Here is a 25,711-nt window from a genome sequence, read left to right on the forward strand (position 1 = left end):
TGAACAAATTGCAAAAAGTCAGTTGCTGCCAAGCAAATGGCTCGAATGGTTCGGAAGCAAATGGTACATTGGCCTTTATTGCAAGAGGGTTGGAGTTGGTATATAGTGGCCATTGTTGCATTGACGGTTGGGTGTGGTTGCTGTGGACAAACTGGCAACCACAAATTCATGATTACAATGATAACTGCACTTCAGGGATATGAAAAGCACAGTACAAATCCCAGATATTTTCTTTTCGACTTTAATCAGTAGTATATGTCCTGATACTGTTCTAATTTATTGCAAATTTGAAAATTATTTCACATTTTTGATTAGTAACTCTACATCAGTTCCAATAAGGGTGTGCAGCCGGGCAGTTTGTTAAAATATAGATACATACTGATGCTAACACGACTCTCTTCTAATTGTTAATCATGCTGCTGATGTTGTTGCAGAGTGGAGGTCAGGGATTGACTGTGGTTATTCAAGGACAGGGGCAAACAACTGGACAACTTCAGCTTATCCCACAAGGAGTATCGGTGATTCCTGGGCCAGGGCAACAGTTGATGCAGGCTGCCATGCCAAGTGGAACTATCCAGAGGTTTCTCTTCACGCCTTTGCAAACAGTAACGTCAACAGCAGCTGCACCCACAGTGGCCACTACAACAACAGTGCCACCAGGTAAGACATTTATATGGCATCATGTATTCTCGCAATTTGTCCTAAATTAAATATCTTTGTCATAAATTCTTCTGGAATTGATTCTCAAAAATTTACTTCTGGAATGTTTTGCTGGAACTGAACATTCTTGTGATTCTTATGATGCAAGCAAATAGTGAATCCTGACCATCGCATCTTCAATAAAATGTGTATTACTCAGCATTAGATTATTTCTGTAAGATTTATGGCCAGCAAGATGGTGCAGGTGGTGGAGCCGTGGCCGCACACAACGCCAGAGACCCTCGGGTGCTGTCTGTGTGGAGTTTACATGTTCTCGCTGTGACCGTATGGGTTTCCTCCGGGTGCTCCGGCTTCCTCTCGCACCCCAAAGACATGTGGGTTTGTAGGTTAATTGGCCTCTGTAAATTACCCCTAGTGTGTAGGGAGTGGATGCAAAAGTGGGGTGTGAACAGGTGAGTGATGGTCAATATGGACTCTGTGGGCCAATGATTCCATGCTGTATCTCTAAACTAAATTAAACCAAATTACCCTATAATTAACTTTGTGCATGTAAGGTGTGTATAAAGTTGAATAATTTAATTCTCTAAGCATTTAACCTCAAAATCATTATACTGATAATATTGGAATTTAAAAGCGAAATGTTCCCATTGTGTTATTGTCTATTTGGCAATGATTACCTATTTTTTGACAGTATGTAAATATATATATTTGAGATGCTGAATATGTTTGATCTTGTTCTACAGCTGCACTGGAACAGAAACCGGTACAAACAAATGCACAACAAATACAATTGCCAGTTCAATCACCACCTCAGCCTCTACCATCTTCTCCAGTTCCGACATTAGCTGCCTCTCAACCACCATCCTCTGCACAACCTGTCCAAACGCAACCTGCACAAGCCCAGCCTGTGGACAAGGTACAAGCTCTGCCACAAGCTCAAGTTCCTTCAGTGCAGACTGGGAATCAGCAAACTGTACAGTCCCCACCTCAGCCCCAGTTACTGGTCCAGCAACCTCAACCCCAGATTCAGACAATAGTCCTTCCATCTCCACTTCAATCCCAAATTACAACTCAGGCAGCAACTGAGGTGCAGACACTGCCTCAGGTTCCTCAGGGTGCGGTTCAGCAACAAATTAAACTTCAGGTCCCTGTTCAGATTCAGCAGCCAGGTCTGACTCCAGCCCAGCAAATCCAAAATGTAGTCAGTGTGCAAGCAGCCAGCGTTCAGGAGCAACTGCAACGAATCCAGCAGATCCGAGATCAGCAGCAGCAGAAGAAACAGCTACAGATAGAAGCTAAAAGAGAACATATGTTTCAGACAACAAACCAAAATGAAATTATTCAGAAACAGGTAATAATCATTGGCAAATAATTAAATATGTCTCCTGCATTCTGGATGTTTTGTTTAAGATTACATTGCATTAAGAAGTTTTGCATTCTGCCATTCCCACCATGTAAATGGAAGGTGACGCAGTGGTAGAGTTGCTGTCTCACAGTGCCAGAGACCCCTGTGACCACGTAGGTTTTCTTTTGATGGTCCGGTGTCCTCCTACATTCCCTAGTGTGCAGGTTTGTAGGTTAATTTGCTTCTGTCAATTGTCCCTAGTGTCTATCTAGAACTATCCTAGACACTAGGGTGATCGTTGGTCAGCACGGACTCAGTGGGCTGAAGGGTCTGTTTCCACGCAGTACAGGTGCACAACCTTTTATCCGAAGATCCAAATAACGAAAACCTCCGAATAGCGACATTTTTTTCAGTCCTTGAAGAAAGGTCCTTGAAAACGTTCACCGAGGGCGGCCCGCAGAGGTGACAGCGGAACCTCCGGTCGGTCCTCGAAGAAAGGGGAACTAAATCCCCTTTCATAAAAGAGAAGGTGAGGGTATATTGCGCGGGAGGGTTAATAATTGACAATCTGCTGCTGCCTGCCCGCTGAGTTAAAAAGTTCCCACGGTAGACTCACGATACACGGTGTATCGTGAGTCTTGCGTGGGAACTTTTTAACTCAGCGGGCAGGCAGCAGCAAATTGTCGCTCCCTTCAGTTTCACCCCACCTACACCCCTCTGCTTCCCGGCCATGTGTGTGACCCCTTCCCTCCCCTCTCCAGCTCCCCGCGCATTGCACCGGCGCGGGGGCTTTGCACTGTCTTCACGTTGGAGCCAGTGCCAGTCACCGGAGACGTCAGGACCAACGGGACACCGACCCCCAGGCCCACTGCAAGCACGGAGATCCCAGAGACCCACAGCCAGCAGCAGCCCAGCCCCGTTCCAATTCCAGAGGAACACGCTCTCCGCTGTCCCCGTAGGGACAGAAGCTGATGGCTCGGGCTGTGATGTCTCCGGCCACCCCCCTGTACAGGAGCTGAGACTGGGAACTGTGGGGTTGTTTGCAGTTGCAGAGGGAGGGGGCAAGGGCGGTACAGTTCCCAGTCTCAGCTCCATTCCAGGGGGGTGACCGGAGACGTCAGGACCAACGGGACACCGACTGCAAGCACGGAGATCCCATAGACTCACAGCCAGCAGCAACTCTAGCCCAGCCCCGCTCTAACTCCAGAGGAACCCGGGTTGCGGATGAGGGGGCGCAGCGATGAGGGGGCGCAGCTCGGGCTGTGGGCGAACTGCCACTTGTCGCTGTAGCGGCCCATCGGGGAGCGGGTTCCTGTTGGTCCTGACGTCTCCGGCCGTCCCCCTGGACAGGAGCTGAGAGACGTCAGGACCACCAGAAGCCGCTCCCCGATGCGCCGCTACAGCGACAAGTGGCAGTTCGCCCACAGCCCGAGCTGCGCCCCCTCATCGGGGGACACCGACCCCCAGGCCCACTGCAAGCACGGAGATCCCAGAGAATCACAGCCAGCAACAACTGTAGCCCAGCCCCGCTCCAACTCCAGAGGAACCCGGGTTGCGGATGAGGGGGCGCAGCTCGGGCTGTGGGCGAACTGCCACTTGTCGCCGTAGCGGCCCATCGGGGAGCGGATTCCTCTGGAGATGGAGGGACAGGGAGACACAGCGGCTTTTGATAATGGTGGGCAATCACTTCCAAAGTTCTGCCCACACAGTCAGTACACCTCTCCTACACTTGTCTCCCGCACTAAGATCATCTCACAGAGAATGATCCCAGCCTAACCCTCCCTATTCTCTCCTATTCTGCAAGAAAAATCTACATTGAAGACTCAAACTCGCGATCGAGTAACTGCCGGGATCGAGGCGCAAACTCGCGACCTTGCGGATACGAGCCGAGCACTCTACCACTGAGCCAGCTGTTAAAATCTACGCTAAAAATCTTCCATTCCGAAAGCCGAAAAATTCTGAATTACGAAAAGTGTCTGGTCCCAAGGCTTTCGGATAAAAGATTGTGCACCTGTATCTCTAAAACTAAATTTCAGCAAATGTTTTGGCAATTGCAAATTAAGGACAGGAATTGTGCCTGTACATTCTAATTTCAAATAAGGAATTCTCATCTTGTGCGGAATGTTTCTCTCCACACCAGTTAGACATGCATAACAGCAAGAGGTTTTTGTTTAGTTTTCTTGAAGATGATCTCTCTATTTCTGCGAGTGCAGTAATTGGGAATTGATGCTACAAAGAATTACAACTGAAAATATGCATTCTGCTAATTTACGTTGCATCTTCCTCTGAAACATACATTAACCAAATTTAATTTGAGGAACTGCAGTGTATATTGATTCTTTAAAAACTGGACTAATCGAGTAACACTGCTTTTTAAGAGCACTTCAGATAAGAATACTTTCACTGTGCACAGACTATATAGCCCATTCACCGTCTGCAGTAACCTGACACAAAATGACTATCTCGGGAATCCTGCTGACCTTAAAGGTCACAGCACTTGATAATGGCAACCCTCCGAATCTTGCTATTTGTAGGTTTTCTAATGAAGCCTTTTTAAATTTGATAACCAAATGATCAGTATGCTTCATCTGTTTAACCTTATTTGCTTGAACCCCAGTGGTTAAAGTAACAAATTTTGAAATAACTGCATAAAGTAATTGCCTGAAACTGATTATTTTGTTGTAGGAATAAAATGCTGAAATATTTTTATATTTAGACTTGAATACATTATGTTGCATTCTGCTTTAGCAATTAAGCCAGCAAGTAGATTTAAAAATAGTTATTCCAGAATGGACACAACATTAACTCCCCAGTACACGTAGTTGTTTCTGTCATTCTACTATCTCACCGAGTGTCAACATAATCCTGGCGACATTTCTGTGTTCCTGTCCTTCACTCTCTCCATCCTCTCTTATTCTGTTTATTAAACATTGCTAGCTAACTTTTTTCATCCTTCCCCACACTCACCATGATAAGGTCATAAGGGATAAGAGTAGAATTAGGCCATTCAGCCCATTGTCTACCCCGCCATTCAATCATGGCTCATCTATCTCTCCCTCCTAACCTCATTCCCCTGCCTTCTCCCCATAACCTCTGATACCTGTACTAATCAAAAATCTATCTCTGCCTTAAAAATATCCACTGACTTGACCTCTGCAGCCTTCTGTGGCAAAGAATTCCACAGATCATCACCCTCTGACTAAAGACATTTCTCCTCATCTCCTTCCTAAAAGAACGTCCTTTAATTCTGAAGCTGTGACCTCTAGTCCTAGACTCTCCCACTAATGGAAACATCCTATCCACATCCACTCTATTCAAGCCTTTCACTGTTCTATATGTTTCAATTCGGTTGCAGCACAGTATCCAACGCTCCAGAGACCCAGGTTTGGTCTGACCTGTTGAAGTACTGCTCATGTGGCGTTTGCACGATCACCCTTTGACAACGCGAGTTTCCTCCCACATTGCCCCTAGTGTTTAAGAAGTGGATGTGAAAGTGTGATAACAGAACTAATGTGAACAGCTGGTCAATGGCTGGCATTGACTCGGTGGGCCGAAGAGCCTGTTTCCATGCGGTATCTTTTTTTAAATTCCACCACCAACAAAAATTCCACCTCCCACTACACCATCCATGTCCATAAATATATCATGCATTTTATCCATAGATTTATTACTTAATCTCTCCCCATTTCTTTTCTGGTAATTGTTTAAAGCTTGATGGTATTTATTATTTCCTTCTGTGAAGTTATTGTTCATTTGTTAACTGTTTTTATTCAGGTGGTAATGAAACAAAATGCTGTCATTGAGCACTTGAAGGCCAAGAGTAGAATGATGTCGCCTGCTGAGCGGGAAGAAAACCAGAGGTATATTTTCCTAAAGAGAATGTGTACTGAATAAAGTTATGAACATGTATATAAATATAATTTATCATTCAGTGAAGTTACTGGATCATTCACTGGATAGACTCGGCTTGTACTCGCTAGAATTTAGAAGATTGAGGTGGGGATCTTATAGAAACTTACAAAATTCTTAAGGGGTTGGACAGGCTAGATGCAGGAAGACTGTTCCCGATGTTGGGGAAGTCCAGAACATGGGGGTCACAGTTTAAGGATAAGGAGGAAATCTTTTAGGACCGAGATGAGGAAAACATTTTTCACACAGAGAGTGGTGAATCTCTGGAATTCCCTGTCACAGAAGGTAGTTGAGACCGGTTCATTGGCTATATTTAAGAGGGAGTTAGATGTGGCCCTTGTGGTTAAAGGGATCAGGGGGTATGGAGAGAAGGCAGGTACAGGATACTGAGTTGGATGATCAGCCATGATCATATTGAATGACGGTGCAGGCTCGAAGGGCCGAATGGCCTACTCCTGCACCTATTTTCTATGTTTCTAAGTCAACAGTCTCTCAAATAGCAAGGAAATTACTTTCACAGAATTGAAAGTACCCTCTTGGTTTGTTTAGTTTGCTTAAGTGAGCCATTTTTCTTTTCGCTCTAACCTTTAATTGACAAAGGGCATTTAGAATGAGAAACCGGTTCTTGATTTATTCAAATAGTTCAGTGTCCTCTTTTATTATACAAAAAAACCCCAAAACTTTAATTGCCGTGAGAAAGCAGTTGTTAATCTGACATAAAATGTCTTCTCCTGGACTTCAATGATGCTGCAAGTTTTGTTTGAAGTGGAGAACAGAAATAATTGAAGAACTTGGCTCTAACCTGGTGTTTTAATTGTCCCACCCCTCAATTTAACAAAATGCTCTGATGGATTATTCACCATAATCCTTTGTAATTGCTTGCAACAATTTATAATTTCTGAGCCATTTTTATCAGCCATTACTAAAAGGAATTTCCTTATTGAGAGATCTTGCTTTTGGTAACTATTTTTGGTTTATTTGAAGCACCAAATTATTTTGTAGGTTAATCAGAACATTTAATTTTATATGAAGAAGAATTCCAGTTTTACTTTATATTGCACATACCGATTTATATTACAAAATCTGAGAATGCACGTGATAAAATTTGCCTGTAATAAAATATAACTGCAATCTTGAGATTCATTTGCACCATTGTTTTCCCTCGTTTGTCAAGTGTCAAGAGTGTTTTATTGTCACGTGTCCCAGATAGAACAATGAAATTCTTTCTTGCAGCAGCACAACAGAATATGTAAACATGGTACACTGTAAACAATATAATAAACGAGAACAAAAAATTAAGTGTGTGTGTGTATATATACACACGCATACTCATATACACGCATACTCACATATTCATCACACACAGACGTACACACAGAAAAAACAAACAAACAATAATAGTGCAATAATAACAATAATAGTCTATGTAGTTCAGAGCTTATTGGAGGTTGTAGTGTTTAATAGCATCATGGCAGTAGGGAAGAATCTGTTCCCGAACCTGGACGTTACAATTTTCAGGCTCCTGTACCTTCCTAATGGCAGGGGTGAAATGAGTGTGTGGCCAGTGTGGTATGGGCCTCTGACGATGCTGACTGTCTTTTTGAGGCAGCAAATCCAGTAAATCCCTTCGATGGTGGGGAGGTCAGATCCAGTGATGGACTGGGCTGCGTTCACAACTTTTTGCAGTCTTCTTCATTCCTAGGCTTTCAAGTTGCCGAACCAGGCCAATATGCACTCTACTGTACACCTGTAGAAATTCAAGATGATCTTCTCTGACATACCGAATCTCCATAATCTTGAGATCCGGGTTTTTTTATTCCAATAGTGAATAGTTATAGGTTTTTCATAGCAATCTACTCATTAGTGGTTTAGATGGAAATATATGTATTGAATGGTATTTCAGAAAGTAAAAATCTCAAGATTAGTAACAATTTATCTCCACACTGATATTGTTGGTGCAAGTCCAGTCAGCTAATGTTCTTGGTCTTAGAGAATAGGTCACGGTCTTTTTGTTTAAATTGTGCAACAAACAGCAAATTCAATGCTTTCCCTGCAGTGGTATGTCTGAAGAGGGAGCTTAATCAACCTGTGATCTTGGCAGTTGCTTCCTGAACATGTCTTTCATAATGTTTTATTGCATCGAATTTTATTTTTATGGTTAACAATTTGCTGTGAAATTTTGATAGATAATGTATTGAATCACCATGAAGTGCATTAGCGATCAATTTTCTTTATTTCCTTTGTTGGATGCAGAATGATTGTATGTAATCAGGTCATGAAGTACATCCTGGATAAGATTGATAAGGAAGAAAAGCAAGCAGCAAAGAAGAAAAAGCGAGATGAAAATGTGGAACAGAAGCGCAGTAAACAGAACGCCACCAAGCTATCAGCCCTGTTGTTTAAACACAAAGAGCAATTGAAGGCTGAGATCCTGAAAAAAAGGGCATTATTAGACAAAGAACTTCAAATTGAGGTGCAGGTATGTAAACATTAAACATCCATCTTATTCTTGTAACATTAACCTTAATGTTTTTAACCTTAAATATTATCTAAAACTAAGCGCACAGCAATGAAATATATGATTAAGATATTATTTTACACAATGGTGACGAAGACATTTTGATTTTGAAAGGAAGCTATTTAGTTCTATGTAAAGTTATAATGGATTCAGCTGCTCAAAAGTTCTCAAGAATTATATTGCATGAAATTTTAAAAAATTTATCAGCATAGGAAGCTATTTAGCCCACCGTGTCTTTCCGGTTCCTTCGAGAGAACTATTCAACTCATCCTATCTCCATCCATTTTCTTCTGCCAATAATGTTAAATCTGCCTCTTCTGATTATCAACTAGTGTACGGAGTGGATGAGAAAGTGGGATAACATAGAATTAGTGTGAATACGATGGTCAGCATGGACTTGGTGGGTTTATTTTTATGCTGTATCTCTACACTAAATTTAACTAAACTAATGTAACAATTCTCCTTGTTTTTTGGATCAGATGTCCTCATCATTTTATAACTCTCTTAATAATTTATCTTTAATCCCTTCCAAATAAGTTCAAACTGGGTTATGCTTGAATGATTGTTCTTTCTTTCCAAAGAACGTATGCGTGACTTCCAGGGAATACTCGGGCAATTCAACCAAAAATATGCTTAAATTACCCAAAGTTAATTTATCAGAAGCAGTTGGCATTTCTGACAAGACGTTACCTCCATTAATGTGTTATTTGTATAGGTGACGTGCAAGTCAGTCAACAATACAAGAGTGTAGTTCAGGATTTTTCTGAACTGAATCTTAATTAAGTAAATTAAAATACTCTGAACTTAAACTTCAGTGCTGGCACCGACAGTCGTCCTCCTGTGTCTGAGAAGCCTGGAAGTGAAATCCAAAACTGAGAGCTTTGAAAATGTTTTTCAGTGCAATATCTTTGTTACATATAGAATACACACTGCAGTAATGTTCTGACCAAAGCACGTGCACATTCCTTGCTCCTGTGCACTTGGCTACATTAATACAGTTGTTGCATGAATTTGATTCCACTGACTGAAATGTTGTTCCATTTGGCAGGAGGAATTGAGAAAAGACAGGAATAAGTTGAGGAAAGAGAAAGAGAAGGCACAGGCAGCTGCTCTGCACACAGCGGCCCTCGCGACTGCAAATGTGATACAGACTGTTGTGATGCAGAAACGAAAAAGGGAAGAGGAGAAGGAGCCTGCAAAAGTGAAGAAGAAGAAGATGATTTCTACTACCTCAAAAGAATCCAAGAAGGACACAAAGCTTTACTGTATCTGCAAGACACCATATGATGAATCAAAGTATGTGATAGCCAAATATTTCTTCTGCCTGTATTTCAGAATTTGAAGCAATTTCTCTCGGTTAAAGATTCAAGAGGATATGCAAGCGATCACATTGCTCTTGCAGATGCATGGAATTAACATCCAAGACCTCAATATCCATATTCAGAAAGATAAATATTTGAATAATTTGGGAATCGAGTGTTATGGGAAACTGGAACAAGAAGAGCAGTTGAGGCCAGCATAGATCAGCTATGGTCATGTTGAATGGTGGGGCAGGCATGAGGGCCAAGTGGTCCTTACTTGGTCCTATATTATTTGAGTTCTGGTATCCATACAACTATTGCCACTGTCCAGATTTTCTGACAAATTTGTAAAGGAAGGCAGTATGGAACATGTAAAAATCTCTGACTTAGCATTACAATCTGGAGGTTTTAAAGTTGCATGGGCAAAGCTATTGGAATTATGGAATGATTTGTTGTGGGGAGTTATTGGGGCAGAGACTGTTGCAGTGCTTCAAGTGAAGAGTATACAAATTTGAACTAGAAGACGTTACAGTGTGATGAGGAGAGAGCACCGTAGCGGAATTGGAAATTCATTGTTTTAATAAAGTGAATGCAGACAAAATAATCCAAGTGGCTGCTTTCAGTGCTGCAGATGGTGCTTTGCTCTTTCTTGTCAACAGTATGGCATGTATCAGGAATGTAGCATCAACTTGCAGGTCCATAATACATGAATACTCCAACACCCTAACACATGTTTGCCATATTTTCTACACTTTATGAGACAATAGCTTTCATTTAACAATTTTTTTTAATTACTTACTCTGTCTCAATGATGATTCAGGATTGCATTTAGGAAGGAGTGAAACCCACATTCATCCTATAATCTGTCCTCTTAATTGTGTCCTTTTGGATAGTGTTGACATTTTGTGTGTCTTGCAGGTAAAACCAATATTCTCCTGTTCATTTTAAATCTTATTGTTGTGAAAAAATAATTACTATCAAGCGATATTGCTTCGAACTTATCTATTTCTGTAAAAGTTCTGTTGAAAAGGATTATGGATGTTAAATAATCCTGTTAATAGAACAGATATTGGACTGTACTTAACTTAATGTTATTTGCAATCACATATTATTGTTCACTTAAGTTTGATTGTTGTTCCTCTTTTCTATCCTACCATAATGCCAAAATTGAATAGGTCCCCTGTTATTCCCAGGAATAGTGTGGTACATTCTGCCACATGTACTCTAACTGTTCCATTCTCCCCAGTTACTCCAGCAACTTGGCAGAAATGGCATTCTTTCTGCCAAAAAAAAGTCAAACTTTTGATTAGAAAGTGTGAGGTTCAAATGTGGTCTTGTAGGAATTTGCAGAATGGATATGCTTGTTGCTGCATGGCACTGTTCTGTGCTACAATTGCTTGTAGTGCCTGCCAGATTGGATATTTCTTCAGAAATCAAACAAATTCAGCTTAATTTTTCATTTTGGAAAAAATGATGCAATGACACTTCCACATTTTGGGACGCGATCTATATTATTGACCTATTGACCTTTTAAAGATGATCTATTGCATCAATATGAAATATTAGTTATCTGTTGCATTGGTATAATGACAAAGGACCATAGCAAAAGGAGAAAGTTTCTAAGCCTGGATGAAGAACCAAGAGAAAATAATCATTTCTATGGGAATATTACCAACAAAACAAACACAACTTCAGATACAAAATCTAAGGAGAGTCCAAGCCTCATATTCAGTATCGTGATTAATCCCGACACCCAATGTAATCACATGCATGGTCTGCTATCTAAGATATCTGTCATAACAAAATTACTTTTTTGTACAACTAAAATTTAGTTTGCTGACAAGGGAGTTATATATCCTATTTTGATCATAGGTCTTTAATGAAGAAAAAGACTCAAAAAGTATTTTGAAATTCCTGGGAGGGCAATTGGAAGCATTGTCATTGGCCAAGGAGTTATCTGTAGTTAGACACAAAATGCTGGAGGAACTCAGTGGGTCAGGCAGCATCTCTGGAGAAAAGGAACAGGTAACATTTCGGGTTGACACCCTCATTCAGGCTCAAGAAGGGTCTCGACCTGAAACGTCACCTGACCCGCTAAGTTATTGCAGCATTTGTGTCTATCTTCGGTATAAACCAGTATCTCAATTCCTTCCTAAACCAGCATCTCAATTCCTTTGTAGGTAGTAATTGGACACATTTCCAAAGCTCCCAAAACATGTGAATCCATGGATTGTTTTTTTTTCTTCATTTTTATTAATTAATCTTCTCATGCCAAGCACCAACTTTCTCTTGGTCCGTGCCAAATTCCAAAACAAACAGACAGATAACAATTTGCCATTGACAGGCATACAAGTGAGGTCCAATTTGACTCTCTCTCTTCTGTGGGGGAACACTATAGGATCAACTTGTCTTCCCAAATGGTTGAGATGGGCCTGTTGATTCTGTAAGACAGGATCCTTATGGGCCTGTCCCACTTACGCGACTTTTTAGGCGACTTCCGGCACCCGTCATAGGTCATTGCAGGTCGGCGGAAATTTTCAACATGTTGAAAATTCAGCGGCAACCAGAAAGACGCTACAGCTCTGGACGACTGAGGAGACTACTCACGACCATACAGGCGGCACCCTGGCGACATGTCGCGGGATGAAGCCTGCATGGTGGTGAGTAATCGCCCAAAGAGTTGTACCTTGTTCTGGTCGCCACTGTATTTTCAACGTGTTGAATATTTTCGGCGACCTGTAATGACCTATGACGGGTGCCGGCAGTCGCCGAAAAAGTCACGTAAGTGGGACAGACCCATTATCCGCCTGCTCTGATCTAACATGTCAGCACACTAGTATGCTGCACCATCACGTTGCCTCTGCATGAAACTTTTTTTAATGGGAGGGAGAGAAGCTTAAACACACTCCAATGTGTGTGTTCGTTTTTCAGGTTCTACATTGGCTGTGATCTCTGTACGAATTGGTATCATGGAGAATGTGTTGGTATCACAGAAAAAGAGGCTAAAAAAATGGATGAGTACATTTGCAATGAGTGTAAACGAGCACAGGAGGGCAGCAGCGAAGAGCTCTACTGTATCTGTAGAACACCATACGACGAATCACAGTAAGCTGAAACGTCAACAGAGACTTTATATCGCCCTTTGAATGCTTTCCTATTGAGGGACAGGCATGCACTATTGTCCTTTATCAATGCTGCTTACCTGCTGTTTGTGATGCAAACTGCATGAAATCATAGTAAACTTGCCTGTAATATATGTTATTACTCCATTTTTTTAATATCTGACAAAGATAATCCATGGATTTTCTGCTGTGCTTGTATTTTCTCCATTAAGTTTGGATGTTGCAAGTCATTATTCTGCAGTCCCATCCATTCTGGTTAAAACAACCATCATTAGTGTACGAATCATCATCAGTGTACGCTTCCTTCCCTTCCTCCTTTATCTGAAAACATAGACTCTCTGCTGGGATACAGTCCCACTGGTTCTGAGCATTCTGGTAACCTGACCAAGCAAATACTCCAGAATTGCAAGCTTAGGCAATTGGAATTGGCTGGCTATTGATCCATGTTGAGTTAAACATGGCATAGCTAATTATGTCCTTGGCTAATGCATTTCAGGATTGTGTTGGTTTATTATGTCGTTAGTACCGAGGTTCAGAACCGCCATCCAGTTGATACAGATCATACTATACATGTCCAATCATTCCATATGCAAATACCACAGTGTGTGCATAGCTAGTTAGAGCCTTGACTGTTTTATACCTGTCCTCAGTCTTCCAAATCCAGCTCAGGAACTAACTTGTCATTATCCGAGTTGAAAATGTCTTAACTACACTGGAAATGAATCATGGTCTGTGTGACTCTTTCTCTCCATGTCTATCTGAGTCACTGAGGGGAATTTTAGTTTATCTTAAATCTGCTCAGAGTTTCTGAAGAACCGTTTTTACTTTGCGAGACATCAAGGCAGGAAACAAAAACTTATGAATTGTCCAAAAAGGACTTGGAATTAGGCATCTTGGAGCTCAAATAAATTTCTGCAGATGCTGGTAATCTGAAATCGAGCCAGGAAATGACTGAAATGCTAAGCAAGTCAAGGTAGCACCTATGGAGAGAAAAATGTTTGAACTTTTCCGGAATTAATTTCTGGAATGTTACATTTTTCTCTCCATAGAACCTGTTGAGTATTTAGACTACCTTGTTTGTATTGGGCTTTATGGAGGCCTTGTGCTGATAATAAGCAATGGATTTTTACAGGTTTCAAGTTTCTTGCTTTGTTAATGGTGGAAACGGTATTGTGGCTTGAAATCTTAACTTGACAGCTTGACTTGGACATTTTGTCCCGATGGTGGGGAAGTCCAGGACCAGGGGCCACAGTTTAAAAATAAGGGGTAAGCCATTTAGAACGGAGACGAGGAAACACTTTTTCTCACAGAGAGTTGTGAGTCTGTGGAATTCTCTGCTCAGAGGGCGGTGGAGGCCGGTTCTCTGAATACTTTCAAGAGAGAGCTAGATAGGGCTCTTAAAGATACCGGAGTCAGGGAATATGGGGAGAATGCAGGAACGGGGTACTGATTGGGGATGATTAGCCATGATCACATTGAATGGCGGTGCTGGTTCGAAGGGCCGAAATGCCTACTCCTGCACCTATTGTCTATTGTCTATTTCTGTCTAAAGTTGAAAATATGTGACATTTGTTCAATCCTTGTTGAAAATTGCTGTTCCCAAGCTTTGCAATATTGTGCTTCTGCTATCTGTCTAATATATTTTAGAGGCTTAAATCAATCGCTACCTCGTACAAATTTGGGTATTCCCTAATCCTAAGGCTTGCTCATAATTCTGCTTGGGTGTTGTAATTTTAAAGTTTTAGTGGCATTACGTGAATTAAAATAAGTTGTTGTCCAGCTTGGGACTGGACCTGTACAAGCAGAAAGGATTACATCTTGGTCAGACTGGAACCAATGGCCCTGTAGAGATGTATGCTACTGCTGTTGCAAGGATTTAAGATGACTAAGAGGGGTGAAAGGCATGAATAGAGTGAATGTTGAGAAGATGTTTCCACCAGTGGTAGAGTCTAGGACCAGAGGTCACAGCCTCAGAATAAAATGACGTTCCTTTAGGGAGAGGAGAGGAGGAGGAATTAATTTCGTCAGAGGGTGGTGAAACTGCAGAACTCGTAGCTACAGAGGCTGAGGTGTCCAAGTTAGTAGATATTTTTAAGTCAGAGATAGATAAATTTGTGATTAGTATGGGTGTCGGGCTTATGGGGACAAACAGGAGAATGGGGTTGGGAGAGAGAGATAGATCAGCCACAATTAAATGGCGGAGTAGACTTGATGGGCCAAATGGCCTAATTCTGCTCCGATCACATGAACATAGAGATTTATAAAATCGTGAGGGAAATAGATAGGGTGAATGACAGGTTCTTTTACCCTGAGTAGAGGGATCAAAGGACATGGGTTTATGGTGAGAGGGGAAAGTTTTAATAGGAACCTGAGGGGCAACCTTTTCACACAGAAGATGGTGGGTGTATGGAGTGAGCTGCCAGATGAGGTAGTGGAGGCAGGTACTACAATAATTAAACTACATTTGGACAGGTATATGAATAGGAAATGTTTAGAGGAGATGTAGACCAGATGTGAGCAGGTATGACCCGTGTAGATGGCACATTTTGGTCGGCACGGGCAGGATCAGCCAGGATCTTAAAGAACGTTAAGAAGACAAGTTTGAAGCTGTTGTGTTAATGTAGAGTGTTTACAGTAAAGCATGAGTTGACAAGGTTGATGAATCAACTGCACACCGATTATAAATGCATGTGATCAGGTAGTTATTTCAGAGGATGCCAGGGGTGGAAGCAGAACATAATGGGATTCAGGATGTTTTAACAAAAATGACAAGGAGGTAGAGTCACATCATTAGCAGAAGAGGAATCAACACCTGGTGAAGATCAGTTGAATTTCTGTTGGTCATGTTTTTTTCTGGACCAATATGTTAAGGATCTAAATAGAGAACAAACCATTGGGATTATGTAATGAGAAATCTTTGTTGTATTGGATCGCTTTTGGAAGAGCAATTGGTCATGATAGAATTTTCATACAGATAGGGATGGAGAAAATTTATGCTGGAGATGAGTTTTCGAAATTTATCAGGGAAACTATAAAGGATTGAGGCGCGAGTCAGCTACATGAGAAAAGTTACTTCAAGGGGTGGCAGTGGATATAGAGCGGCAAACATTCAAAAACCACATGGATGAATCATGATTGTCAATTCATTTTAGCATAAAAAATAAATCGGAAAAGGTGGCTTAACCGTGGCTTACACAAAACTAAAATTGGGATAGTATTAGTTCCAAAGAAGAAGAGGATAAAATAGCCAGAAAAGGTAGTCAACCTGAGGAATGGGGGGGTCATTTAAAATCCTGCAAAAGGCACCAGGTTGGTTAAGAAGGGCAAAATAAAGTGTGAGAACATAATTGCAACCAACCTAAAAACTGATTTAAAAACGTCTCTCTTTGTGAAGAGAAAAAGATTAGTGAAAACAAATGTAGATCCTCTACAGTCAAAAGGGGGGATTTTTAATGGTGGACAAGAGAAATAGTGAACCTGTTTTTTTACATTGGTTCTGCTTTCACTAAGAAGGACATTACAAAAAAAACTCTCAGAAATGTTGCCGAACGTGGGACAAAGTGAAGGGGCAGAACTAAATTAAATCAATATTGGTAGGGAAAATGTCGATAGGAAAATTGAAGGGATTAAAGTCTGATAAATTCACGGGGGCCTCAATAGTTTGCATCCCAGAAAACTTAAGGAAAGGCCCTAGAAATAATAGATGCATGAAATGATTATTTTCCAATATTCCTGGACTACGAAGCAGATTTAACATATTGAATGGGAATTAATGTAATCGGACTATTTTTTTAAATGGGAGAGAGGGAAACAGAAATTGTAGACTAGTTCGCCTGAAATTGGTTGTGGGGAAAATATTAAAGCACGGTACATGGGGAACATTGTCAGGATCAAACAAAGTCGACATGGATTTACAGATTTCAGAAATCTACAAATTTGTATGATATTGAACGGGGGACCAGGCTCTAAGTGATGAAGAGCCTACTACTATTTATGTTTCATTGAACAAAACAGCGCAAGAACAGGCCCTGTGGCTCTCACTTTTTTTTCCCATTTGGAACAAACATCTTTAGTAAGTATTTAGCTCCAGGGATCTGGATAACTATTGAGGATGAGAGTTGGACTGATGCTTTACAGACTAGATTTTGTGACCTTTATCTGGCATTCCACTACTTCAATTAAGTCTGCATTGACTGGATTAAACTAAGGGTCTTTTGGTCTGCATGACTGAACTACCTTTTTACAATAAGTAACCAAGAGAGCCTGCTGAAAGAATCTCAATAAGTAGCCAATGGTGCATCTTGTCATTGTTGCTGCAAATAACAGTTCATATGTTTCTTTTCTTTCAACCCGTAGGTTTTACATTGGCTGCGACCGTTGCCAGAACTGGTACCATGGGCGCTGTGTTGGCATATTACAGAGTGAGGCAGATCTCATTGACGAGTATGTCTGTCCACAGTGTCAGTCCACAGAAGATGCTATGACTGTGCTCAGCCCACTTTCAGAGAAAGACTATGAGGGTCTCAGACGGGTGCTACGCTCATTACAAGTAAGACATTTTATGTTGTACCTACTTTTAATTCAGTCTGTCAATAACCTTTCTGTTTCCAGTCAATTTTATCAACTCAAAACAATCTTCTACTAAAAGAGAGGAGTCATTTAAGCTGAAGCCTTCCATACTTATTGCCAATAATAATCTGCACGAATCTTTACAGTCCTCTTTGATTTGGAGAGTGAGTTGAAAGTACCCTCCTCCTTCCCAAATCCTCTAAATAAAAAATATAACTGACGGGATTGTCAGTTGTAAAGAAACCCATATATGTTAGTTGTCAGTGTTGACCATTGAAGGGTACAGACTCTTAGCTCTCTCTGTGAAGGTGCCTTGCTTAAAAAATGGCACAACTTAACATAAGCCTGAAGAAAACCATTTTATCAATGGTAACATTTAAATGAATTTGTGGACATTTTAAAACTCACTGCCTTGTGTATTACTCTGTCAGCTGAAATGGAAACAAATTGTGAGGTGCAAATAATGTTTAAAGTTATTACGTGTACTCATCTAGAGATGCTATTGCTTGATACATTTTTTTCTGTTAAGTTTCTAATTTTGAGTCTGTAATCGAAGAATGTCATCTTCCCATCTGTGAACCAAAGCAACAAAGGTATTCTTACCAGGCACCAGTTGACCATCACTGGCTTCATAATCTATGGAGGAAGATACACGTTGACTTATGCTATTGAATATTGCAGTGGGATTTTGGAGAGTTGAATTTACTGGGTCAAAGGAATCCCTCATAAAACACATTTTGCAATCCTATTAAACTTGGCACTTTCCTAAAAGCTGACTGTCCAAGGTGTATTTGAGGATTGTGCTGATCACCTCTAAAACCTACATGTGGTATATCTCTTATTTTTGTCCAAGTATCTAATCTGGTCAGGAGGACTGCAGAACATCCTTAAATTAGCTTTCCTAAAGAACTGTAACATCCCCACGGACTCCAAGGAAACCTCAGCCCATTACTGCTCAAAGAGGAGAAGGAGTATTTGAGATTGCAAACCTTGAGGACTTGCATTGGGAACATACAGAAACCTGTGGAAATCACCTCTCAAGCTACCCATCCTCCTGGCCTGCCAGCTACTTCCTTCCCACCTGCATGCCGTTCTCCCTTTGGGCTCATTAGTCAAAACTCACAAACCTGGAGTGGAAGTAAGTCAGCCTCAGCCCCATGGAACTGCCAAAAACATAATTATCAATGAATATAAAACTTGCAAAGTTTAAACCAGCAACTGCAATTCCTTCTTACGCAATATAAACTTGAAGTTTGCCTTTATTTGCTGTGCCTTCAATTCTGCCTTTTTGAATTTATTTTCCTGTGGTAAACTTAAGTGACTGGTGTTACACAATGGAGGCACAGTTTGTGGTACTGCAGATGGGATAAATATAGCAACCCAATCCACATGTTTAGTTCCTTGACTGAATGCTTATTCAGTCCTCTAATAAACTCCAATTGGGGTCTGATGGGGGATTTTACAATAGTAATGTATATTTCACATTTCCTTCTACCTTCTGCCCTTCTAATTCCATAAATTTTCCTTGATTCTCTGGAAGTAAGAAATTTTTCTGATATATAATTCCACCATAGAAACATAGAAACATAGAAATTAGGTGCAGGAGTAGGCCATTCGGCTCTTCGAGCCTGCACCGCCATTCAATATGATCATGGCTGATCATCCAACTCAGTATCCCGTACCTGCCTTCTCTCCATACCCCCTGATCCCCTTAGCCACAAGGGCCACATCTAACTCCCTCTTAAATATAGCCAATGAACTGGCCTCAACTACCCTCTGTGGCAGAGAGTTCCAGAGATTCACCACTCTCTGTGTGAAAAAAGTTCTTCTCATCTCGGTTTTAAAGGATTTCCCCCTTATCCTTAAGCTGTGACCCCTTGTCCTGGACTTCCCTAACATCGGGAACAACACCAGCAGTGGTAGTCCCAGTCGGAGTTTCAAGTGACATGGGAAGCAAGAATAAACACTCATGAAGATGTTAGTATCAATCCCTGGTAGGTTCACAGTTGGAAATTAGGATACCCTAGCCAGCATCTGCCGTTCCTTGTGTCTCCACTTGCTTTTTCATATTGCTTTTAATGAAGATTGAGGTTGCAGCTCTATTAGTTGGCAATTTTACTGAAGCATTTTAAGCTTAATATACTGTTTAATTCTTCAATAGGCTCATAAAATGGCTTGGCCCTTCTTGGAACCAGTAGATCCGAACGATGCACCAGATTATTATGGTATCATCAAAGAGCCAATGGGTGAGTATTGTTTACCAGTCAGCCTGACGCCATTTTTAGAAAGGAGATAATTTTAATAATTGTGCATGGTTTCCCCTGTTGCAATTGTTCTCTCTGATATGCAATTGAAGGAGCCGAATGTTAAAGTTGACATACACAGGTCACTGGGGCTGGATGTAAAGCAATATTGACAGGGAAAGTTGATCAAATATAAGAATTAGATCATTAGGCTGATTTAGAAACATAGAAAATAGGTGCAGGAGGAGGGCATTCAGCCCTTCAAACCAACACCGTCATTCATTGTGATCATGGCTGATCGTCCCCAATCAATAACCCGTGCCTGCCTTCTCCCCATATCCCTTGATTCCACTAACCCCTAGAGCTCTAACTCTCTCTCTTAAATCCATCCAGTGACTTGGCCTCCACTGCCCTCTGTGGCAGGGAATTCCACAAATTCACAACTCTCTGGGCGAAAAAGTTTTTTCTCACCTGTCTTAAATGGCTTCCCCTTTATTCTAAGATTGTGGCCCCTGGTTCTGGACTCGCCCAACATTGGGAACATTTTTCCTGCATCTAGCTTGTCCAGTCCTTTTATAATTTTATATGTTTTTGAATTTGCTCTGCTACTCAATAAGATCATGGTTATATTTTTCTTGGCATCAATCCACTCTCCTGCCTGTTCCCCATAACTCTTACTTCAGAATACTCCAAAAATCTATCTGCCTCAACCTTAAATAGATTCAGGGACTTGGCCATATCAAAGGAATATCAAAGAGTTACAGCCTGTTGAGTGAAGAAATGTTTCCTTATTTAAGAAGTACATAATGCAACTCTTATACAAACGCCATAGATTTTTGATCCTGACGTAGGGTTGTGGTTAGGGTTGTACCTTGTGGCTCGAGAACTTGATACTTGATGGGAAGAAGCTGTTCATTAACCTAGAGGTAACTGTTCTCAAGCTCCTGTACCTACCCAATGGTACCAGCGTGATGAAAGAGTGGCCAGAGTGGTGTGGTGTTGGTCTTTAATGATATCAGCTGCCTTTTTGAGGCAGCTATGTGGCTCTTTCTGATGGTGGGGAGGTCAATATCCATGATGGACCAAGCAATGTCACCACTGCCTGACTTTTCCTTGTATATTTTCTCATCTGGGCCCCTCCCACTCACTGTTTGGTTTAAAGCCTAACGGCATCTCTAGTTATTTGATTTGCTCAGACGCTGGCCCAAGCTCAAGTTAAGTGAAACACATCCCAGTAGAACAGCTCTCACGCACCCTGGTAACGGTCCGTGAATTGCAACACTTTTTTTACACCAATGTTTAACCCATTTAAAGTTAAAACCTGACTTGGCCACACAATCCTGAGTTTTTGCACCTGCATGAGGAAGGAGTGGACAAGTTAGCAACACTTAGACTGGGGTCCTCTTGCTTTGAAATAGTATTTTACCTGCCAGAGCAGGTTACATAAAGAATGGCTGCTGAGATGATAGGTGTAGTGTTCGGGACCCTTCTTCAAGCTGATTGAGGGGAGGGGTGGATCAGGAAGCAAGAAAAGACCAGGGTAAATCATGGCTGGCAACAAATGACCTCAGACAGGGTGGTTCCATGATACAGCAATTATCGGCTCTGCACGGTGTGACCCCAAGTAGAATACATCGCTGCAAACTGTGGAACTGGTTAACTGACTTTTAGTGGAGATGGGGGAGTGGAGTTTATATTATAATTATATGATAATAGTCTATTTGCAGTTTAAACAGTACTGGTAGCAAATTTACACTCTTATCTTTTCTGATCAGCATTTTGGCGTAACGTTATGCATGCCTGTCCTCTGTCTCCATTTACTTTCTAAAACTTAATTTGCTTAAGAGGAATCAAAACAAGGCAGACTGTAAATTACAGACTTGGAAAGCTGCTTGTTTTTGTGTTGATGACAAATAAGGGGTATAAATATCCAGATGAAAGGGGATCGGTCCCCTGGTCTTTCACACTTTAGTAGCTTTGGTCTCAGGAGTGATGACTGTTTGAAGGTAGTGGTCAGGGCATGCAATGATAACAATCTGCCTCCACAGGACATTAACCAAGACACAATTTTAATGTTTCTCACTTAACACACAAGCATGTGGGAAAACATTTGCTATGGACCAGTTGGTTGAATCAGACTGATAAACCTTTTTTAAAGAACTTTAAAATGTGAGACACTTGCCATTAAAAAAATATATAGCCTAACAGAATTTTCTCATTACAAAAATTGTGCTTTCTTACATGACATAAACATTCCTATTTCATTTGAAGTTTTATGAGGGGAATGGTTATGAGCTTTAACTGAATTACCATTCTGTTGTTTCACTTTCCCCAAGTGGCTATTGTTTATCTGCAAAGCAGTTAATTGTGTTGTCAGGCTACCATGTAATGATGCATGCATGCTCCAATGCTTTATTATTCTGTCTGCCTGTCCAGTTCTTTTCCATTACACCCCATTTAAAAAAAAAACACCTAGCCCACTCCCAGACTTCATCTTTCATTTTTGTTTAAGAAAGTTCATAAAATTGCAGAACTACCCATGGAAGCAAAAAACATTTGACTGGTTGGTCCCGACACAGGGTCCTGACTTGAAACGTCACCTTTCCATGCATCTCCAGAGAGGCTGCCTGACCCACAGAGTTACACCAGCACTTTGTATCTTCTGACTGGATTGCATTTGAACAGATTCCGTTGCCCAGTTAAAAAATACCTTTAGTGCTTTCTCTTTTAAAATCAATTTATTTGACCATTTTTTTTTAGTTGCTCCTCTCTATATGATCATTTCATCATCAAGTTTATTCCAATTACACTTGTGAGGTCATAAGACATGCCTAAAAAAAATCATCCTCACTATCGATGTTGACCCAGATCAGGCTCAATCTGACTGCCCACAAAAGAAGGGATTACTGGCTACTAATTCATATATTAACATGAATTATATAATTCATAATAATTATATAATGAATAATATAATTCATATATTAATATGAATTTGTATAACTTCTATGAGATCAGAAGATATTTAAAACGATGCCTCTCAGATTTTATCCAATTGTTTGATGAAAATGAGACTTATTTATATTACAGATCTGGCTACCATGGAAGAAAGGGTGCATCATCGATTCTACAAGAAACTAACAGACTTTGTTGGTGATATGACCAAAATCTTCGACAACTGCCGTTACTATAATCCAAGTGATTCACCGTTTTATCAATGTGCAGAGGTTCTAGAATCATTTTTTGTACAGAAACTGAAGACTTTCAAAGCAAATAGGTGAGACTGCAGTGCTGATTGTCACTGCCACAGTACCTGCACTTAAATTTGGGAAAAGGGGAAAAGAATGAAACTGTTTTTTGCGACTTGACATACTCCTTTACTCTAACCTGAGCTTCCTAACATCATCACCTTTCTGTCACGTAGGTACCTTGATCCTCTATAACATCAGCCATCTCTCTTGTCATCTAATGAAACTATAAGGTGTCTGTTTGTTGTATCTGGACTCTGCTTTTCCAGTCTTCTCTCAATCAGCGTCCCGAATTGCACCCACTGCCAGCTTCTGTTCTTCCAAAGTTCTGTCACTTGTATCCTCTCCTGCACCAATCGTACATAACCCTCTCAATACCTTTCATTCGCTTCAGATCCAACCATATTTCTCTTTATTAATTTTCATCTTGATTGTCAAATCTTTTCACAAGATCTTAAAACCTCCCAACACTCTGCAGAGCTCTACATTTTTTCGTGTATCCCAAATTATTTCTGTTACAGGATCGATCGTGTGGTATGGTCCCCAAACTTAGGAATTCACTCCAGTCTTCAGCCCTCTCTCCCCCTGTAATATCCTTACATAACCTCTTTATCCAAGCTTGCGTGTTTGATTATGATCCTGCAAGTTAACCATCTATTTTCTGCATTAAAAGTGCTAAGTAAATGCATTAATGTAAAGTAATGTTATTATCAATCGGTTTCCTGCTGTAACTACATGAAAATTGCACATTCATAAAGAGAGTTGTGGATTTGTGGAATTCTCTGCCTCAGAAGGCAGTGGAGGCCGATTCACTAAATGCATTCAAAAGAGAGTTAGATTGAGCTCTTAGGGCTAACGGAATCAAGGGGTATGGGGAGAAGTCAGGAACGGGGTCCTGATTGTGGATGATCAGCCATGGTCATCTACTCCTGCACCTATTATCTATGTATAATTTTGTTTTTGGTGTACAGTTTCCCTCTTCTGTTTGTTTGCCATGTTATGTTTCATTGTTTGAATATATTACTGGCACAGAACACACTGATTGCCTGGCGTTTAAATATGCAGAGGGAAATGTTAACAATTACAAACAGCAATTATTATTTTATGCAAACAAATATTTTCATTTGAAAACTTAATTTCAATTGCAGTGCACGGTTATTTAAATTAAATGCATTGACAATTTTCCTCTATCTGTATTCTGTGGATTGAAACCCTTGCTATTCCTTGGCTGTTGTGCTGTGATGACAAGGACACTGAAATATCCCCTTCTCTACTCTCTAGGTCTCATTCCTAACAAATTACACTCTACTGCGTAGATTGCAGCACTCTCTAGACTTCAAACAACAAGGAACAATATCGTACAGAGCATGAATAACAGGATCCGTATCCAGAGAGCAGCGAAAAGTGGAACGCCACCAGGCAGATATACTTAGTCAGGTTCTCCTGACTGACTGACTGACTTTAACCAGCATTGTTGTTCCAGCACCAATCAGTTAACTGAATTGGATGAAGCCCCATTTTGTTTGTTAGAAGCTCAAAGGGAGAGATTAAAAGAAGAGGAGAAGGAAGGAAATTAGAAATAAAATAAGCCACCTTTTACCAGCCCTATCTGACTCTTGCAACCTCCTCATTTGGCATGGGGTAGGAGGCCTAATGCATCCTATCCACTCTTGTTATTACAAGGGGCTGGCTTCAGTTTTCCCAGCAAAATTCATCACCACAGTTCTTCAGTGAAGAAGCTGGCTGCAAGCTGTCTTTAATGAAACAAACATGTTTAAGTTTGACAGCTGTATTTATTTATTACTGAGAAAAGATGAAGCTTTCTTTTTTAGAATCTGCTGCCCTTGTTTGTCAACTAATTATGTGCTTTTTTTTTTCCTATTGATATAAAAAGACCTCACTTGCGGATAAGCCGGTCTTTTTTATGTAATTGCTGTAGGTAACGGTGAGTGGATTAAACTCTTGATCCTTTCTTTCAGTGAAAGGAGTCATTTCACGTACACATGCACGCACGCACACAAAATACATATGTACCCAGTAACACGTGAGCACAGCGAAATGGGATCCAACATGAAGTTTTCTTTTGCTAACCAATATCTAACCGCGGGGGAGGGGCTCCGTCTGACCCCTGGGTGAGCAGTCGGCAGCATTGGCAGCTTCCAGGTTAGACTGCCGCCTTGGTGAAGATGCGGCACCAGTAAACTATCAATCACTCTGCAGAAATTTGATAGACTGAAATAAACAGTGTGTACTGAAGATATCTTGTATGTAAACATTTTGTCAGATGCTGAAATTTTTTTGTTTCTTTTTTTGTATTAAGGTTCAGAAATATTGATGTATATGAAAACAATAAATGGAGGAAACCATTATCTCCCACAGAGAAAATCCACAAGTGTTTCTGTATGTGCTTACAATGACCCATTTGTGAGACTTTGGGCCTCTCCCAAGAATTCTAACAAAAGAGACAAAATTTGGAAAAGGTGTGAGGGCACTTTAAATTTGAAATGCTGCATATTGTATGCATTTGTATTGAGTTTTTAAACTAGGGGGAGCTATGGACTAACTCTCGAGTTGTGAAATACTGCACATTTCATCACCACGTCACAGTATTTCTGTACTATTTATTCATATCTACCAACTTATTCATTTGAGTAATGTTGCAAAAATTAATCTTTCCTACCTGTAGGCAATAGATTGCTATCTATGTTTTTAACGGATTGTGGCAACTATGAAGAGTAATTCTTTTGTACTTGATAGGACATTTCATCCTAGACAATAAAGTAATGTTTTTGACATCAA

General features: G+C 40.7%; 1 protein-coding gene across 13 annotated transcripts in view; it reads left to right on the forward strand.

Moving 5' to 3' along the window:
* bptf (bromodomain PHD finger transcription factor) overlaps positions 1 to 25,711 on the forward strand; it is a 108,696-nt gene extending 82,985 nt beyond the window's left edge. For 10 of the 13 annotated variants that reach the window (XM_055653777.1, XM_055653768.1, XM_055653770.1 and 7 more), the window contains 10 exons: positions 435 to 660; positions 1,404 to 2,011; positions 5,780 to 5,865; positions 8,168 to 8,393; positions 9,481 to 9,728; positions 12,665 to 12,838; positions 17,212 to 17,404; positions 19,586 to 19,670; positions 22,755 to 22,941; positions 24,194 to 25,711. In XM_055653777.1, the coding sequence (XP_055509752.1) occupies positions 435 to 660; positions 1,404 to 2,011; positions 5,780 to 5,865; positions 8,168 to 8,393; positions 9,481 to 9,728; positions 12,665 to 12,838; positions 17,212 to 17,404; positions 19,586 to 19,670; positions 22,755 to 22,941; positions 24,194 to 24,206 (2,046 nt within the window). In that variant the 3' untranslated portion in view covers positions 24,207 to 25,711. Of the gene's footprint in view, positions 1 to 434; positions 661 to 1,403; positions 2,012 to 5,779; positions 5,866 to 8,167; positions 8,394 to 9,480; positions 9,729 to 12,664; positions 12,839 to 17,211; positions 17,405 to 19,585; positions 19,671 to 22,754; positions 22,946 to 24,193 lie in introns of those variants that run through there. The other 3 variants (XM_055653775.1, XM_055653779.1, XM_055653780.1) reach the window with 2 other exon arrangements.

This window comes from Leucoraja erinacea, chromosome 23 (assembly GCF_028641065.1).
Source record: "Leucoraja erinacea ecotype New England chromosome 23, Leri_hhj_1, whole genome shotgun sequence".
NCBI classification, from domain to species: Eukaryota; Metazoa; Chordata; class Chondrichthyes; order Rajiformes; family Rajidae; genus Leucoraja; species Leucoraja erinaceus.